Genomic DNA, 19,092 nt, shown 5'->3' with positions numbered 1-19,092 from the left:
GGACGCGCCGACTGCCCTGCGGACCCGGACGCGCGCGCCGGGGGCGGGGCTGGCGGGCGCACGACCTCTGACCCGCGCGCGTCGGACGCGCCGGAAGCCGGAAGCCGGAAGCGGGCGCCGCGTCGGTCTCCCGGGCGTCCGCGGTTGCCCTGACGACCGTGGGCGCCGCGGAAGCTGCAGGTGCTGAGAGCCCGCGGGGCGGCCGCTGCGGGCGGAGAGCATGAGGAGCCGGTGTCTGTGTCAGATCTGCACCTGCGGGTAAGGGCGGGCCGGCGGGGCGGCGGCCGGGCGGGGTGGCCGGACCCCGGAGCGGGCGCCCCCGGAGCCCAGGGAGGCGGACGCTCGCCCCGCACCCGCCCGCTACCTGGCTGAATGTGTCGGCTGCCGACCCCGCGGCCCGGTGCGCCCTGAGCGCGGGCCCGCTGGCGGAGGTGGGGGCGCAGGGGCACCGGTCCTCTGGGGCCTGGGGCGTGGCGGGGGAGGGGGAGGGTCGGACCCCCTGGGACTCCACAGGAGTAGGGCGATGCAGGTCCCTGAGCGCTCAACCCTGCCTTGCTTCCTTCCACCTGCAGCTCCGTCCATCCCTGACCCTGTCCCCGTCCCCTCCAGGCAGTGCCCGCGCCCGCTCTCCCTCCATCCCTGACCCTGTCCCGTCCCTCCAGGCAGTGCCCCCACCCGCTCTCCGTCCGTCCCTGACCCTGTCCCCGTCCCCTCCAAACAGTGCCCCCGCTCCCTCTCTGTCCATCCCTGACCCTGTCCCGTCCCTCCAGGCAGTGCCCCCACCCGCTCTCCGTCCGTCCCTGACCCTGTCCCGTCCCTCCAGGCAGTGCCCCCGCCCGCTCTCCGTCCATCCCTGACCCTGTCCCGTCCCTCCAGGCAGTGCCCCCACCCGCTCTCCGTCCGTCCCTGACCCTGTCCCCGTCCCCTCCAGACAGTGCCCCCGCTCCCTCTCCGTCCATCCCTGACCCCGTCCCCTCCAAGCAAGCAGTGCCCACGCCCGCTCTCCGTCCATCCCTGACCCCGTCCCCGTCCCCTCCAGACAGTGCCCCCGCTCCCTCTCCGTTCATCCCTGACCCTGCCCCCGTCCCCTCCAGGCAGTGACCCCTAGGGATCTGCCTGAGAAGGGAGTAGCCTTCACCTAGAAACCAAGGATTGGTCTGGGAGTCCTGCCTAACAACTTCCCAGCTCCTGTAAACACAGTCTTCTCCTTTAGCTTCACTGTTGGCCTAGGAATTAAGTAAGTATTTGCTAAATAAATATTAGAAGCATGTAGATTCCCCACAATGAAAGAATGATCATGTAGCAGTGGGAAGTGAGTATTGGAATGGTATCAATAAAATCTGTCACATTTATGTTAGGATTTGAACTTTTGTAAAATTTAAGTGGATAAATCAAGATGTTAAAAGCTTACTAAAAAGAAAAAATAAAAAGCAGATGTAGCCTCCAAAAAAACTAAAAAGAGATTGTCAGAAAGTTGTTTCTAGAGATTGGAAACATTGGGACAGGAGACTTTTGCTTTCCTTTATAAGCTTTTCAGTATTTCTTAATTGTTTTGTTATAGTATGAATGAATGTTTTTGATGGAAAATAAAACTAAGAACAATGAGAAATTCCAAAGCTTTGACTTGATTCTTGTAACTCCATGCACCCAAATCAGAACCTGCATGTATGACCTATGTACCCTGTCCCTGATTTTTCCAAAAGACCAGATGTGATACTAAATCACTTCAGCACTTTCCCAAAGCCTCCATTGTCAGCGGATAATCCTGAATTTCTTGACTCCTCTCACTTTGAATTTTCCTGAACAGCCTATGACACCACCTCTTCACTCTTCCCTGCACGGCAATTCTTGCTGTCCAGCAGCCTCTAAGCAAAGCTGCTTATCTCTCCTGTGTTCTTCCTGGGGGTTATGATTTCATCTACAGACCATATGCATTTTCTTCAAATCCAACCTTCCTTCCATGGGCTTGGATAATTAGCACTTAGTCCCCAAATGACATAGGACTGAGAAATTGACCTCATATTTCAGCATTGCGGGATTTTACTTTTTTGTGTTTTGCTTGGGTTTTTCTGTTTAAGAGCTTTTATTTTTTTCTGATTATGAAATGAATAAATAGGCATAGTATGCAAATTCAAGGCAAAAAACCTAGAATATAGTGAAAATCCCTCATAATCCTGGTCGCCACAAATACTAAATGTTCTTTAAGGCTTTTTGTACCTTTGTACCATTTTTGTACATTCTTTAAAAGGAAAGAGAGAGAAACCATACCATACATTCTGTTCTACCACAACTTTTTCTCTGCATCTTGCAATGGCTGCACCTCAAGAACAAACCCCTTCTCTTTAACCACTGCATGATATTAGCTTATATGATATATTGGCCAGGGTTCTTCATTACAGACAATATAATCTATTGTGTTCTAGTCTAGAAATAGAAGAATTTAAAAGGAGTATATATAGCTCACAGAACTGTTGAAGAACCGAAGAAACAGTTCTCAAAATAAGATTTTTAGGAAAGATTCCCAGAAATGTCATCTCAGAACTGGGCTGCCAAGGGAGCTGCTGCCTCTACTAACAACCGGGAACCTGCAGCAGCCAAGCTATAGGCCTCAGAAGCACTCCTTACTGCCAACGTCAGGGAGCTGCTGGTCAGGAAGCCCCCTTGCAAGGCTGAATGCTGCCGGATGGCTGCTGGCTCCAACCTCCCTGTCTCTCCCACAATCCTGCAGCAATGGGGCTGTGTCCTGCCTCTCTCCCCAGGTAGCATTCTGAGTCAGAGTCTCATGTGAACATCCAACAGGTTGAAAGCTCAATTGTGTGGAACCTGCCTGCAAGGGACCTGGGAAATGTGCTTGTGGGCTTTTCAGTTTCTCAGTATAAGAAGACCTGCTAAATCTTTGTCAGAGGAAAACCAGAGTTTCCACCTGAAAGGACATACCATAATTTATTCTTGTTTTGGCAAACACCACTACAGAATAAACAGAAGGGTTTTGTGTGTGTGTGTGTGTGTGTGTGTGTTTTAGTAAAGCTGCTTTTAAATTTAGAGATCCTATGCTTATTGAAGGACTGATTAAGATGCAATTATTATAAAATATTTTGGGAAGTCAAAATAATCTTGCAGTGTTTTTATGTTTGCACAGGCGACATCACTGTCCACATGGAACCACGAGAATTTATGAAAATTCTGGCCATTCTTGCCCTACAACTGAATATTTGGAAAAATATCCTACATATGGCAATGTGCTTCCACCTCAGAGTCTTAAACCCAAGCAAGAATTTCGAGCATGCCGTGGCAAAATGGAAGGAATAACAACATTTAAGTAAATATTAAGAAACTATTTGCTTACTTATTTTTTTCCCAACTCTTCCAGTCTTAATAAAGTTTTTTTTAATTCTTTAAATTGAACTATTAAGTTTATCAAAGTTGAACCAAGAAACAAGGAACTAGTTGAGTTGCAACTTGAGAAAATCAGAAAGATGAGAAGTAACTTAGAATGACAAAGTAAGGAAAAGAGGAAATAGAAAGTTTTCTTGATTTTTTTTTTTTTTTAACCACCTAAAATCTCTCATGTCTGTCTGCTTTCCACTGTCACCTCCAACTGGAGGAATACAAGAGCTTCCCGTTTTTTCTGTATCTACTCTAGGTCTGACATCTCTGATCTGTTTCCTATACTTCAGCCTGCAGAGATGATCTTTTCAAAGTGCAGTTCTAATCCTATCACCTCCTTGCTTAAAATACTTAAACTTTCCCATAATAGGGCAGCCCCGGTTACTCAATGGTTTAGCACCGCCTTCGGCCCAGAACGTAGTCCTGGAGACCTGGGATCGAGTCCTGGGTTGGCTCCCTGCATGGAGTCTGTTTCTCCCTCTGCCTGTGTTTTTGTCTCTCTCTCTGTCTCTGTGTCTCTCATTAATAAATAAATAAAATCTTAAAAAAAAAACTTTCCCATAATATTTAATATATATAAAAATCCCTACCAAAATCCCTTCTTGGTTTGGTCCCTAATTGCTTCTCGATTTTATTGTCACTGTGCTCTTTAATGCTCACATCCCATAGGACATTTTTCATCTCTTGAAAATATCAGGATTCTCTTGCCACAGAGCCTTCCAATATACTATTTTACTTACCTGGAATTTTCCCTCACCATGACCCCAGTTAGTGCCTGTGTAGCCTATAGATCTCAAAGTACTCTGATGGCCGCTGGCACTGTACCTGGTTCTCAGGCTGGATAAAATCCCCTATGTAAGCCCCTAAAACATCTTCCTATTATTTATCATTTCAGAGGGCCATGCAAAGAGGGACTCTGTCCCTTCTCATCTTAGCATTTTATTTCCAGAAACCTAGCACAATGTCTGCTAGCATAATAGGCACTCAGTGTTTATTCAGTGGATGATAGATGACAAAAGAAAAAAAGAAAGAAAGAAAAAAAAAAGATCCTAATCCTAAACTCATTTGGACTTAGCTTCTTTTTTATTTTTTAAACATTTTATTTATTCATGAGAGACACAGGAATGCAGAGACATAGGCAGAGGGAGAAGCAGGCTCCCCAAGGGGAGCCCGATATGAGACTTGATCCTGGGATTCCAAGATCACGCCCTGAGCCAAAGGCAGATGCTCAACCACGGAGCCACTCAGGCATCCCGCTGCTTCTTTAAAGAAAAAATATTTTTTATCTTTGTAAATGCATTCTTTTCCTTATTAATGTGCATACCATATTCAAGGCACAATCTTAGGTGTTAAGTATAAGACCAATAAATAGAGGTTCTTGCTTTCAAGGAACACATACATCAGATTTCTGGAATTTGGGGTTTTAAAAATGCTCTGTAACAACTTCAATTTGCAATGTTACCATTTTCATATCATTTTAGATAGAGCTCATTTTACTTGCATGAGCAAAGGTTGAAACTTCCAAACTTTTAGTCCAGTACTTCTACCTTTAACATTTTAGGCAACCCTTGAAGTTAACAGTGCTTTGGTGACTCTCTTTGACTTCTGTAGGTGTGCAGCTCTTCCACAGATTTGAAAATCTTCCATAGCCCTCAGATTGCTTTAGAACCATCCAGAAGGGTTAAAATTGCAGATTCCAGAGTTCCACCTAAAACAGTCAACAGGTGACAGAGTGGATCCCAGGAATCTGCATTTTTAACCAGCATTGCTGGTCGTTCTGTTGCCACAGATTCAGTGAAGTGGGCCGACTACTGCACTGTTCCCTGTGTCTGACGTGGGACGCGAAGGACTGTGCCTTCCTGTTGCTTACAGCCTTGTGGAAGTGCAATTGAGAACCAAAAACTCAAATGAATAAACAAAATATAGATTATAGCAAATAGGATGAAGAAATTGAACAATCGATTGGGACAGAGCAAATGGGAGTGGTTGCTCTTTTTTCTTGCTTTAACATTCTTCCTCAATGCCTTAATGATCCATAATGGAGATTTGAAATAAATTCTACAATAAGCATATTTGTTGAATAAAGATTCTGTGTTTAACTAGTTCTAAGTGTTAAAATAATTAAGTGTAACCTGCCATATCTTTCTTTAAAAAAGCAATTGCTTTTCAATTCTGGGTTTGTCAGGTAACTTGTTCAAGTATCCCTTGATAGTAAAACAAAAAAAAACAAAGCAAAACCCAAAAAACAAACAAAAAGAAAAAGATGTCCCAACTCCCAAAAGGTCCAATATGCCAAGAAAACTAAAATATCCATTTCTTAAATCATCATCTCTACACTTAGTAAAACATTGCATCTTTTCTTTACATTTTGACCAGGGAACTAGCAGTATTTCCAAGAGCCCTATGCTAGAGGTTTGGAACCTTTCCTTAACTCCCTCATGTTGACTGTGTTGACTAAGCAGCAGAAAGCTGATGTATCTGTACCAAGGGAGAACAAAGTATCGTTCTATACTTTTCTATAATAAAGGATGAGACTGGGTAAAGAGCAGAGGTCTAGACAAGATTTTTGATCCTTTATAGCATTACAGTTGCAGTAAAGTGAGTGCCAGAGTTGGCAGGAAGTCTGCCCTGGAATTATGATTATGGACATGTTCTATGTTTGGGGACATATCTGATGTCTAAGAGTGTATTCAGTCATTACTGCTCATAGAAAGTTGCTTTGGGTGAGGAGGTATACTTTCTAACACTTAACTAATCTAACTAGAGAAACTAAGACATCTAAGCCTTCTCTCTGTCTTCTCCCTGATTCTTCCACTCCCTGATTGCATTTTAGCCTATTCCCCTCTAGCTGGTGTTTGGGAAGAGCAAAGAACAACTTAGATGTCTTGAGAATGAGAGGTATGTGACTTCTATTTATCTATTCAATAATACTTAGTAAGCATCTATTTAGTGTCAGGTACCACACTAAGCACCTGGGATACAGCAGTTAGCAGCAACAGTCATGATCTCTGTGCTCACAGGCGCTGCGGTCTAAGGAAGGTAGCAACATATCACTCAGAATAAGTACAAAATCGCACCAGGGAAAAAATCTATGAATAGGCATGAGGTGACTTGAGAGCCAGAATAAAAGTTTTGACTTTATCAGGAAATTGAGAGGAATGAGTGAAATCCTGAAGGATGAAGCAATTAACTGGATGAAGTGGGTAAGGAAATGCATGGCAGACAATGAGCAGCATGCAGGAGGCAGGAGCAGAGAGAGGAGGAAATTCTCAGAAAAGGTCAGCTCGGGCACAGAGGAGGCAGCTAGTGAAGGAGGCCACATGCATTTTTTTCTGTGTCATTGGAGCAGTAAGAGATCATGGGACATCTCTTTTCTTTCTCATTTGTCTGTCTGCTTGTGTGCTTGCTTGTTCTTTGAGGGGGTGTGGAATGGGGTAAGAGTCTAGGCAGATGAGGACCGGCATGACCTGATCAAATTTCCAAGTGAAAGGATCAGTTTGGGTGCAAGGTGAGGAAAGACTTGAGAGAAACCAGAGTGGATGCATATAAATGAGTTTAGGAATTGTTGAACTGACTTGAATGAGCTATTATGAGAGCTTGGAGTGTTGTGGTAATGACCTGGAGAAAAGGGTGGGTGAGATTGGAGAGAGAAAGGAGGCCAAGGTGGCGGGAGCTGGTGATGAAGCAGCCCCAGGAGAGAGCTAAGGGGTGAAGGGTGAGTGCTTGTTGGTCACTGCACAGCTGAAGAGATGGTGATGCCCTTCCCTATGATGGGCCACCAGCCACCAGACCACATCTGTCAGGGGCAAATAGTGCATTGGACTGGGGGCATGTTAAGTTTGGAGATGGCACTGCAAATGCAGGTAGGGAGCTCAGAAGTCTGAGCTGATTTACAGGTTGGTGGGTCATTATTGGTAGTAACTGACGTTGTAAGTGAGAGTAGAGCTGTCTTCAGGGGTGAGCACTGGGGGAGAACAGTACTGTGTGTAGCTAAAGTGTTCAATGGCTGAGGAGCGGGGTCACAGCCACATCAGAGACTGAGGAGAAACCAGCATGAAGGCAGGAGGAAAGAGGCTCCCAGAGACGGAGGGAGTGGGGAAGAATGCCCCACAGGACAGATGAGAAATGGACTCAGTCACAAAGAAGCCACCATGGCCCTTCAGCCATGCTCAGAAAGCCGCTGTGCTGGACAGTGGCCCGGAGCATGTGGACCCAGTTGAACAAGAACCACCAAGTCTAAGAAGGGACATTGTGAATGGGAGGAGGGACTCAGTGAGGCTTCTGCTTTAGGGGGCTTATGGACGTAAATAGGAAATAGTAATATAAGATGGTTCAAACCAACAAAATGAGTGACACAGTAGAGTTCAGAAGGAAAAAAGCAGTTTTGAAGACTTGTAGTCATAATAGTAGGAACTAACATCTTGCTGCTGCCATGTACCAGGCTCTCGTATGCGTGTGTATGTGCATGTGCGTGTTCCAGTCCTTAAAATAACCCTATGAGGTAGATGACATGCTTGTCCTAGTTTATATATAAGAAAACTGGGGCCTCAACAGGTTAACTAAGTTGTCCAAGGTCACGCATCTAGTGAATTTGGACCCAGGCTGTCGGGTCACTCTGGGCCAGTCATCTTCACCCCACCAGTCAGCCCCAGTGTCTGCAGCACCACTTCTGCAAAATGCCTGGGGTGGCTGGACTACACTATGGCTCTCATTCATGGCCAGGGCTTCTCAAGGATCCAGAGATGAGTGAGAATCACATCTATACTATGAATGTGACTTATGACTGAAGGCCAGAGTTTAGACATTGATTATTCATTTAATTGATTATTTAATAATAAGTGGGAAGCAGCATGATTTCAGTAAGAAGCGTGTCCAAATTTAGCTTAGTCTTCAAGTAGGATAAATAAGGATTTTGACAAGTAGACTCAGGATACATTTAAAATTTTTTCTTAGAGTCATTAAATCTTTCACCTAAGATTTCCTTCTAGTTAGAAAAAAAATGCAGTTACTAAAAGATTTTATTTACGTAAGATCCAATCAACTAAAGATCACATAATAATGATGTTTGAAAACTAGGATTTTTGACACACTTATTTCTTAAGCTATTTAGTCAGTGGATAGGACATGAAGGAATTAAAGTATTTCAAGCAGTTTATCAGCTATCACCACCTTAATATCTTCTTAGACTTTCTAAGTGAAAGAAACTTTGAAAACATCAATACTGCATTGAAATAATTAGAAATAAAGGAACCTATGAGGCTATGTTTCAAATTTATATGTTTCAGATCGGATTACCGTCCTTATGAGATAGTCAAACAGCCTCGCCCTGTACCAGAAGAATACAAACCAAAACAGGGGGCGATTGATCTTGGTACTACCTACAAACGGGATTTTAATTCTTATAAGGTACAGCCTGTGGCCATAGTCCGGCCTTTGGAAAGAAAACAAGTGAAACGAGGGAAGGTGGACACTGTCCCAACCTATAAAGGTAACTTGCCATTTCAAAGGTGAAGGAGCCAAAAAGACTAAAGCTCACTTTCACCCAACATCACAGCATAATTTGGTGTGTTGCCAAAATTAGTTCCCACCACTTAGGAAACTTTTTTTTGCTTTGGTCAAAGTAGTATTATATAGTGAAAAAAAAAAAAAAAGACCATTTGCCTGAATGAAAGTTAAAAGACCTGAATTTCTGTCTAAATTTAGCCACTTAATTCATTTTTTATATCTAAAAGCATATACAGTTGACCCACTAGCAATGTGGTTCAAACTGTGTGGATCCAAGTAAATGTAGATTCTTTTTTTATAAATACAGTCCAGTCCTTTAAATGTATTTTTTCTTATGGTTTCCTTAACACTTTCTTTTCTCTAGCTTACTTGATTGTAAAGAATAGAGCATTGTAATACATATACACAATATATGTTGACTGTTTATGCTATTGTTAAAGTTTCTGATCAACAGTATGCCATTGGTAGTTTGAGGAGTTAAAATTATGTGCAGATTTTTAATTGTGCAGGGGCTCAGTGCCCCTAATTCCTGTGTTGTTCAAGGGTCAACCATAAAAACAAAGAATGTCATTGAAAAAGCATTATGTCACACTTACCACATTATGCCACATTTAGTTGGCACTGTTCCTTTCTTTCCATTCCAGAATGAGCTGAAACTCTACTGAGTTTACTTGAGTCTTTCAGAAGGTCAAATAAATAGCAATTCCCTTCACGATTTAGGTTCTGAACCAACTGATAAAGCAGAAGAGTTAGCAAATGGAGAACTATATATTCCCTTTATAGTGATAAAGACCAGCATGAAGGATGAAACAGATGCTTCCCGATACTTAACTCAATAAAATAGGCTTATCCACCCAGTGACAATGTTGGACCACCACTTAGGAGACCAGCTCCTCCAAGACTTCCAGCATGGAAGAAGTGTGAAAATACCTTTTCTCTATTGGCAACTGACTTAGAAGAGTAAGGGGCTGGTTTCTCCCCAAAAATCAACCAGATTTTAAAATATTCTATTGCTTTTAGAGAATGGGGTCTTTTTTTTAGTAAAGTCTATCTTGTTAGTACATATTATTTCTATATTTTTAATAATGTGATTTCATATTTAAGTTTATATCCTTTTCATTCATTATGTGATACAGCTGAATCATATACCTTTATATGAGGTATATCCTCATATAAAACCCATTTATAAAAGTGATGTCACCCACAACAAAAGCAATGGTGTACAGTTTAAATAGGCAATAGCTGAATGCATATGTTTTCTTTAAATATCACCCTTACCGGTTCAATGTGTAAGTGATTGCATGTTATCAGTATGCTATGATCTATGGGGAGGGAGGTCAGGAGCATTGTGCTTTCATCTTTTAGGCTGTGAGCACATAAGATGCTACACAAGGAACAAAATTTTAAGACCATGCACGTGGTGAACAAGTATATTGTTATAATGCAATACAGCATATAGTAATTGCAGTTCTGTATTTACTGGTATGCAGAGGAGGTCATGTATTACCATAACAATTGGACATAAAATAAAATTAGTGAAAACAACTGTGTCTTTTAACAACCATCATAATTTCTTTTCTTTTTTGCCCTACAAGATTTTTTAAAAATATCAGTAATATTGATATTCCCTGTGACTATTACACACACACACACACACACACACATACACACACACGTTCTCTAAGCTCATTACCTGGGTTTCCTGTAGATTTCTATACTTCTCCCCCTATAATCCAATGTTGAGGATTCCTGGGCCTCTGATTTTCTCACTTCTGACCTTTCCTCGTGAGGAAAGGTTATTGTATTTCCAGATGTGGGAGCATGAGACAATAAATACTAAGGGCTAATGCAGTATTCATTCTGTGTGATGATTATACTGCAGGTTTTGTAGGTATTTATGTAAGGATAGGTCTGTAGCTGGCAATAAGTCACAATGAGAAGAGACTCTCTCACTATCCACTGAGAATTGGGAAACAGAGGAAAGACAGAGAGGGAATATGATAATGAGAAAGAAAGAAAAAACCCTGTAGGGCTATGGTGAGAAGGGTAAATCTAGATTCTGGAGATGCAGTTCTATGAGACAAAAATGTATCTGCCCCCAGCACGCTCAGTTTAGAAAGTCATTTATACTGAAATGTGAATGATGAAAATAGGCCAGTATTTGGTTTGATAAATGTTTAAGGATTACTCTGCTCTGTAGGAGGCCCTATAGAGATCTGAATGCAGAGATTTGAATTGAGCATGTTTGTTAACATTTAGATACTTTATGATTGAGGGGAAAAAGCAATAATAGCATAAAAACTAAATAGACATACTAGAAATAAATAATATGTGTTATCATTAGGGAGGAGGAGAATTCACTAGAAAATTAATGGAACAAGTCATGTTCCAAAAATTGAGACTGAGCAAGATAACACTTCAGTCCAGCCTGAGAATGTATTAGAGACCAGTAAGTATTGATCTATAGGAAAGGGAGGGAAATCACAAAAATTAAGATGAAATGAGCAAAAACACATAGAGCCAGAAAAATAAATAAAATAAAAATAAAATGTTGTTCAGTAAACATCTGAGGATTTCAGGAACTGAAGAGATTGGGGTGTACCTCTATAAATGTAGATAGAGATCAGATTGTGAAGTCTTGATTACTAGGCTGGAGAGCTTAGTATTTTTCTTGTAGCTGCTAAAAATGTTTGAATTCTGTTCCCAGATAGGATACAGTAAATGACAGAAAGCCATTATTTCCACTGCAACAGCTAAAAATATGTACAAATTTTTAAAATATAAAAAAATTCTGTTTCATGGCATTAGACAGCTGTGGAAGCAAAGAACTAAAATTGCAGAGATGGAGGAGGCCTTCTTAGGTGACCTAAAATAGCCAACTGTTTACTTCCCTGGGAGCATTTGTCACACCTAAGCCTAGGCTGAAGACTGGGGTGGCATAACAGAGACTCTACTGGGTGAAAGCAAACCAGTGGAGCACCTGATATGTGGACTGGTATGACAAACTGGAATCTATCAGTCCTCCAGATGTATGGCTGATTTTCCCTGTGGGATGTTTGCTGAGTGTTTAGAGGGTATGATGGGCTAGGAGACTAGGCCAGAAAGATCTCACAGAAATATCCTATGGCTGTACTTGGGAGGAAGTGCTTAGGACATAATGTACCACAGAATGAGGACACTACCACAAACACACCACAGTTCCTGTCCTTGTAACTAGAGAAAGATTTTGAAGATTATGTCTAACTAAAAGTGCCTCTGAGCACCAACCTAGCTCAATTCCTAACTCAAGGTGATCTGCCTAACATTGGGAACACCAAGCTTTCTCCTTTTGAAAATAACATTGATTTTAATGTCTGTGGTTTACATATACATGCCATCTAGCATTTGGTAAAATATGAGACCTATGAAAAGTCAAGAAATATCTGGAGAGATGATGGTCAAGAAATTTCCAAAATTGATGCACAAATCAGGTCACAGATTCAAGAAGCTCAATAAAACCCCCAAATAGATAAATACAAAGAATACCACACTTAGGCAACTGTCATCAAACTTCTAAAAGCCAAGTGAAGGTTAATCTTCAAAAGTAGTAAGAAAAACTACACATTATTTATGAAAAGAAAAACTAGACATATGCCTAACTTTTCATCTGAAGTCATGGAAGCCAGAAGATAATGCAATGACATCTTTAAAGTGTTGAAAAACAAAACAAAGACCCTAGAACTTTAAACCCAATGAATCCCAGAATTTTATATCTAGTGAAAATATCCTTCAAAAATAAGGCAAAATAAAAATGTTTTCAGAAACAAACAAAACCCCCAGAGAATTTGTTAGTAACCAACCCATACTATGAAAAGTAGTAAAGGAAGTTCTTCAGGTTCAAAGGAAATGATTCCAGAGGGCAGCATGAAATGCAGGAAGGAATGTAACACACAGAAAGGGTAACTTTGTGGATAAATATAAAAGAATATTGACTTCTTAAAGTCAAAGTTATATTACGTATTTTATATTAATATAAAAGTAAAATGTAATAGCACAAAAGACAGCAGCGTGTAAATGGAATTACACTGTTGAAAGTTTCTTCCACTTCTCCAGAAGTGGTAAAAATATCGGTTTAAGTTCAAGTAGGCCAATAAGGTCCCCTAATACATAAAAATGCATTTTTATTCTAATAGTAGGGCAAGTTCTAATTAAAATGCTAATGGAGGGATCCCTGGGTGGCGCAGCGGTTTGGTGCCTGCCTTTGGCCCAGAGTGCGATCCTGGAGATCTGGGATCGAATCCCACATCGGGCTCCCGGTGCATGGAGCCTGCTTCTCCCTCTGCCTATGTCTCTGCCTCTCTCTCTCTCTCTCTCTCTCTCTCTCTATGTGTGTGACTATCATAAATAAATAAAAATTGAAAAAAATTTAAAAAAAATAAAATGCTAATGGAGAAAACTGAATAATAAAAATACCCTTTATCCAAAGGAAGGCAGAAAATAAGGGGTAAGAGTAAGGAAACAAAGAGCATGTGAGAAGAGTCAAAAGCAAATAGCAATATAGTCAACTTAAATTCAACTACAGCGTTCACTATTACATTAAATGTAAATGAAATTAAAATTTCAATTAAAACTTCAAGATTGATTATTCAGTTGGAGCATACAGAATTTCCATTTACCTCTCAAAATAGAGATATCTAGTAGGAAGGTAAATATGTTGGTTTGATGTTCGAAAGAAAGCCTGGAATGGAGATTCAGCCTGTAGAAGTCATCAGCTTACAGGCAGTATTAAAAGTATGGGAGTTGTTTGATGATATGTAGATTGAGAAAGAAATGCCCATGGTGGAGCTCCTTGGTTTTATAAAGGTTATTTCCAAGTCCGTGGTGCCATAAGATGCCGCAGGGAACAGGTTCCAAAGTACCAAGGAAGAGAACTAGCATATGCAACTTAGGACTTATGTCCTCAAAAAGGAACATAGAACAGGTCACTAATAAGGATGAGGTTGGAGCTCTGCATACAGACATTCATGGTGAGCAAAAGCATGCAGGCACCTCATGGACTTCAAGTGGTTCAGAAGCAAGCAAACTTCCTAACTAAATTTTAGTGGCTAGGACTCAAAAGAATGAGCAGAGGAAACTGAATTGCCCTTATCTAATCAGGACAATACTGCAGTTGCCAAATGACCAGACTGTATTGTTAGATGTGCATGGCGTTATGCTTGCCTTTCTAGAAGTGTCCATAAGATACTAAAATCAGATGATATTAATAAAGACTATGATGTTTTAAAGGTATCATTAGAATGTTATTAATAAATATTCCAGAGTAAACAAATAATCAGTATTCCAGGCATATGAGCATAGGCATATGTATAAAAGGAGAATCAATTTTCTGCAGTTATCTGGAACTGATATTCATGGTAACATGTGCTGTCAAACCTTGTGTCTCAGTTTCCAAATTCTTACTTCCTTTTTGAAAATTGAAGCTAGTGGTTGGTAAGGGAGAAATACTCATTTCTATTTATTTTCTCTCATAAAATTAACATTTTCCTCAGTTGTTTTGGCAGTAAGGTGGAACTCTAGGCCTTCAAAAGCACCCTGTTACTTCCTTTTAGTTTCTGAAAAATTGTGTTATGATTTTATACATTAAAAGGGAAAGAATATATACAATCTTTGTAAAGATTCCAAAGATTAATTTATAAAAGACAGAAGTTATGCAAGATAACGTATTAGAGTCTAGACTAAAGTCCATGTAATGTCTATTGGAAAGGCCAAAACTCAAATGCTTTTTACATGGATACCTACTTTGGAGAGAAAAATTCTTCATTCACAGACATTTCTCCCACAACGGCCAAGTTGTGGACTGAATGATTACTTCTACCCCATCAAGCTACTGATATTTGGATGAGGGTAGATGCTTGGCCCAAGAGACAAGACAAAATAGTCTGGCAAGAAGAGATGAGCTGAGTAAGCCATTCTTCTTCTTGTGAACCCAAATTTGAAAAAATGGAGCTAGATAAAAGTGAGAGATGAATCTAAAAGGATGCCATGAAGTAGAAGCTGTGGTAAGGTGAAGACTTCAAAATCCACCTGTAAAAAAAAATCCACCTGTAGGGTAACAGAACTGATAAACAGGCAGAAGAGCCCAGGTAGTAGAGTAGCAATCAGACCAGATGCGTGCAGAGAAGTTAAGATGCTGTAATAGAAACCATGGGCTCTTGCAGAGAGGGAGGGAGGGAGTAGCTCTTTCTTTCCTCAAGCTTCCTCTGACCCTGACAGCTTTCCAGTACCAGTTCCCTGGAAGCCTTTACTGTGAACTCTCTTTTTCTTGAAGCATCATGAAGGAACCTCTGTTGTTTGTAACCTGAAGTATAAAATAGGTTAGTTGCTGTTTGAAAGCACTCAGTTCAGGCCTCTGGCCTCTAGATGGCCCTTTGTCTTTTAGTGACACCTTGAAGTCCATTTTCTGAGAAGGTAAAGTTGAAGGTAACGATCTTTCTTGGATAGTTCAGGTGATTCTGTATGTTTGCTCAGAGCATCTGGTAGGCTTTCCTATAGTATAATGGAATTGAAATTTTCTCTCCTTTGAGGAGTCCCTCCAAGGCAAAGAATAATGCTCACATCACTTTTGCCCACGTATCTGGGCCTTTGATTTTATGTTAATCTCTAGATTTTATGGTTTACTTTAGCATTTCATGAGTTATGGTGAAAATCCCAACCAGTTCCTGAAAAACACAGCCATAATCTCCTAAACTCTGTCTTTACTCAGAACACAGGCTTTCAAAAACTATCAACAATCCAAGCTCAGATGTTCCATTCCCTTGTGTATTCAGGTAAATCTAGAAGTAGAAAGTTATACGTACTAAAGTGGGGAGATAGGAAGAGAAAAGTGGATATGAAAAAAACATAAATCAGAGGAATCTGAGCAACTTCATACTTGATTAGTGTTTTCTGAAGGAAATGGAATGATGTTTGACAATGAGAGAAGTAAGTCATGATTTTTAGAAGATGGTTGTTTTCTTCAGTATTTTAAAATGCTCTCTTTTTTATTTTCAAGATGATTATAGAGCTTGGGACATTCAGAAAATTGACCTTTATAAACCAGAACAAACTTATCATCCCCCAACTGTGAAATTTGGAAATTCAACTACATTTCAGGATGATTATGTTCCTCAGGAGATAAAGCCTAGGCAAAACTTTAAACCCAGCCCTGGGGCCAAATGCTCTACAGTTCCTTTTAATGGTGATACAAGTCATCGCCTTGATTATGTACCTTATCAGCTAGAATTCAAGTTTGCAAGGCCAAAAGAAGTGTACAAGCCAACCAGCCAACCCTTTGAGGATCTCACAACTCACCGATATGACTTTCAGGGTCTTGTAGGTGAAACTGCAAAAATCTGCAGACCTCCATATACCAGAGTGACCCAAAATGCTCATTTTGAAGGAAGTACTGAATTCCGTGAAAGCTTTCAACCATGGGAAATTCCACCACCTGAAGTCAAGAAACTACAAGAGTATGTCCCACCTACAGGTACCATGCAGTTAAACAGCACGAGCCATCTTGACTATGTTCCCTATCAGATCAAACGTGTTGTTCCCATCAGACCAGTTTCTCAGAGAAGAATTAACAATTTTCCTTTTCAAGGAAAAAGCACCACAAAGGAAGATTTTCCAGCCTGGGAATGCTGTCGTCAAGGTCTTATTAAGCAGCAACAGCAGATTCCCAACCCATCTGGAAAATTTGATGGTTGGAGCACTTTCAGGTCTCACTATGTGCCACATGAGCTGGTTCCAACAGAGAGCTGCAAACCTGCACATGCTTTGTTTAAGAGTTCTGCTCCATTTGATGACACAACCATGTACTCTATAGAGTACACACCAAAGAAACAGGAAATCTGCCCTGCTAGCTATCCTTCTCCTCCAGGGTATATCTTTGAAAATACAAATTCTCGAGGTCATAAATTCTTCCGCAAGATCATGCCCACAGTGGAGGCCTTCTGATCATCAACTCATGTTTGAAAGGAAGCTAACAGATATTGGTTTTCTATGGGCAAAGCCAACTTTTTTAGAGGGGGAGAGCAGAAGAGTGAGAGAGAGAATATTAAGCAGGCTCCACATCCAGCACAGAGCCCAATGCGGAGCTCGATTTCACAACCCTGAAATCACGACCTGAGCTGAAATCAAGAGTTGGACACTTAACCGACTGAGCCACCCAGCCACCCCAAAGCCAATTCTTTTTTTAGTAAAAATTATTTATGGGAGAGCTAAAACAAATCATTTTTAAATTTTGAACAAGAAAATCAGAAAATTAATTATAGGAAATAAGGACATTAAAATCCATTTTTTAAGATCAATCCATTGATATTTTTTACCAAGATTGTTCTTTAATCTGTTACTCTGAAAGTTGAATAATAGACATTCATTCCCATCTGAAGTACTTTAATTCCCAACATACTGTTTGGTAGCTTGTCTCCAATTGATTATCATTTATACCTATGTTTTAAATTATGGCAACTACCTGGTTATTTACGTACCAGTTGCCAAGTATAAAACACGTTAGAACTATATAGGCACACCTCTGAAAATGATGCATGGATTCCCTCATCCAAGACAATGGCCTTCATTTCCTCAGACATCAGAGTATCTATGCGGTGTACTTTGTTTGGTGGTGTTGAGGGTGATTGCACTGTTCTTCACCACGTTCAAGGTCATAAGAGGAACTGTGGTGTGACAAGCAAAGGCTCTGCGGGCTGGGAATCAAGGCTCTGAGCATGGGTTCCAGTGACATCACCCTAGGCCAATGACTCATGTCTTTGAGCCCCAATGTCTTCATTTGTAAAAGGACACCTGCCCTGCTTAGTTCAACATTCTGTTTTGAGCATCAGATCATATGACTCATCGTAAGCTGAAAGTAAAAATGCTGAACAAATCTCAGGAATTCTTAATAAGTCCCTTAATCTCTTTTTGCACTTGTTTTCTCCTTTTTCAAAGTAGGGTAATTACCTACTCAATACTCACTTTCGGGCCCAAGGCAAAGATTGTAAAATGACCAAATTTGCGTTGAACTTCTGAGTAGTTTGGTTCCTGGGAAGAGTCTTGTCCTCCATAGTCATGCAAGTGCCTGCAAGCTTCTTACAGAGAACAGAGAGTTTGGATTAGGAGAAGAACATGGTTTGAAAGATCTCATTTACAAGAAGGAAAAAAGTATTTGTGAGAGTAGTTTTAGGAATGATGGACAGCTCTGAAGGATCCTCAGGGTGACCTTGGGTAAGGATGCATCTAATTGCCATGCCTAGAGTCATTGTTCCGAAGCAGCACCAGGCTTACAATGGGGCATAATCTTGTCCTTCTCCAGTGTGAGCTGAGTACTAAGGTTGGAGGGAAAGCATGATGCCAGTAAGTGAAGGGGGAAGAACATGTTGCATTTATAAATGCTGAAAATTTCCTAATGAATCAAACTCCTGTTTTGTTTTCTTTGATAAATGATTGCATTATGAGAGAGGATGATTTATTTTTTTCACAATGTTTGGTCTTTTATAGCTTTAGAGCTGTTTCAAACTATATGCTAAAATGTTTTTAGTTGTTTGAAAGTAGCTTGTTTTTATTTATGTTTGTATTTATTAGTGAAAATTATGACATGTAGAATTTTATATTTATGCAACATTAATAAAGCATCAATAAAATGAATGAATTTTCATGAAATCATTTCTGTACCAAATTTTCTCTGGAAAAGAGAGCTTTTTAATAATGTCTTATCTAATTTAACCTGTACATAACTAGGTATTCCTACCTTTCCAATAGAAAACATTATTATATACTCAAAATGAAACAGTAGGAAATACGATAACACTCTCAACCTAGCCCATTTTCTGATGCTGGACGTTCAAATCCCCCTGCAATCTAATGGGGGTGGTCTCCTCTTGAGACAAAAGTTACTCATAATAAGATGTATCCTGGCAATACATCCCAAGGCAATGTGACTTGAGCTGAGGACACAAAGATGAATAATGATGTGTCCCCATAATCTAGCACTTACTATAATAGGTGTGACTAAGATTGGAACAGAGTGTACATGGGCCACTTTGCCTGGGGGTTTAGGAAAAACTTCCATAGAGAGAGGACAGCCGAGCTGAATCTTGAACAGTCAGTAGGCACTTGCCAGGTCCAGGAAAGCAGGAAAGGGGGAAATAAGGTGAACACAGGTACAGAGGGATCTATAGCTGCATG

General features: G+C 40.7%; 1 protein-coding gene across 2 annotated transcripts; it reads left to right on the top strand.

Annotated features, from left to right (window-relative positions):
* The first annotated feature begins 99 nt into the window (after nt 1–99).
* SAXO2 (stabilizer of axonemal microtubules 2) lies at nt 100–18,552 on the top strand. 2 transcript variants are annotated; one of them, XM_077874068.1, is made up of 4 exons: nt 100–258; nt 3,140–3,319; nt 8,673–8,875; nt 15,923–18,552. In XM_077874068.1, the coding sequence occupies exons 1-4, from the start codon at nt 221–223 to the stop codon at nt 16,864–16,866; spliced, it is 1,365 nt and encodes a 454-aa protein (XP_077730194.1). In that variant the 5' UTR covers nt 100–220; the 3' UTR covers nt 16,867–18,552. The 2 variants fall into 2 exon arrangements, with proteins under 2 accessions (XP_077730194.1, XP_077730197.1); XM_077874071.1 differs by lacking the exon at nt 100–258 and adding an exon at nt 519–1,237.
* The last annotated feature ends 540 nt before the right edge of the window (nt 18,553–19,092 follow it).

The sequence above is a fragment of the Canis aureus genome, chromosome 2 (genome assembly GCF_053574225.1).
Source record: "Canis aureus isolate CA01 chromosome 2, VMU_Caureus_v.1.0, whole genome shotgun sequence".
Classification (NCBI taxonomy): Eukaryota; Metazoa; Chordata; class Mammalia; order Carnivora; family Canidae; genus Canis; species Canis aureus.
This window is presented reverse-complemented; position numbering and strand designations above follow the sequence as displayed.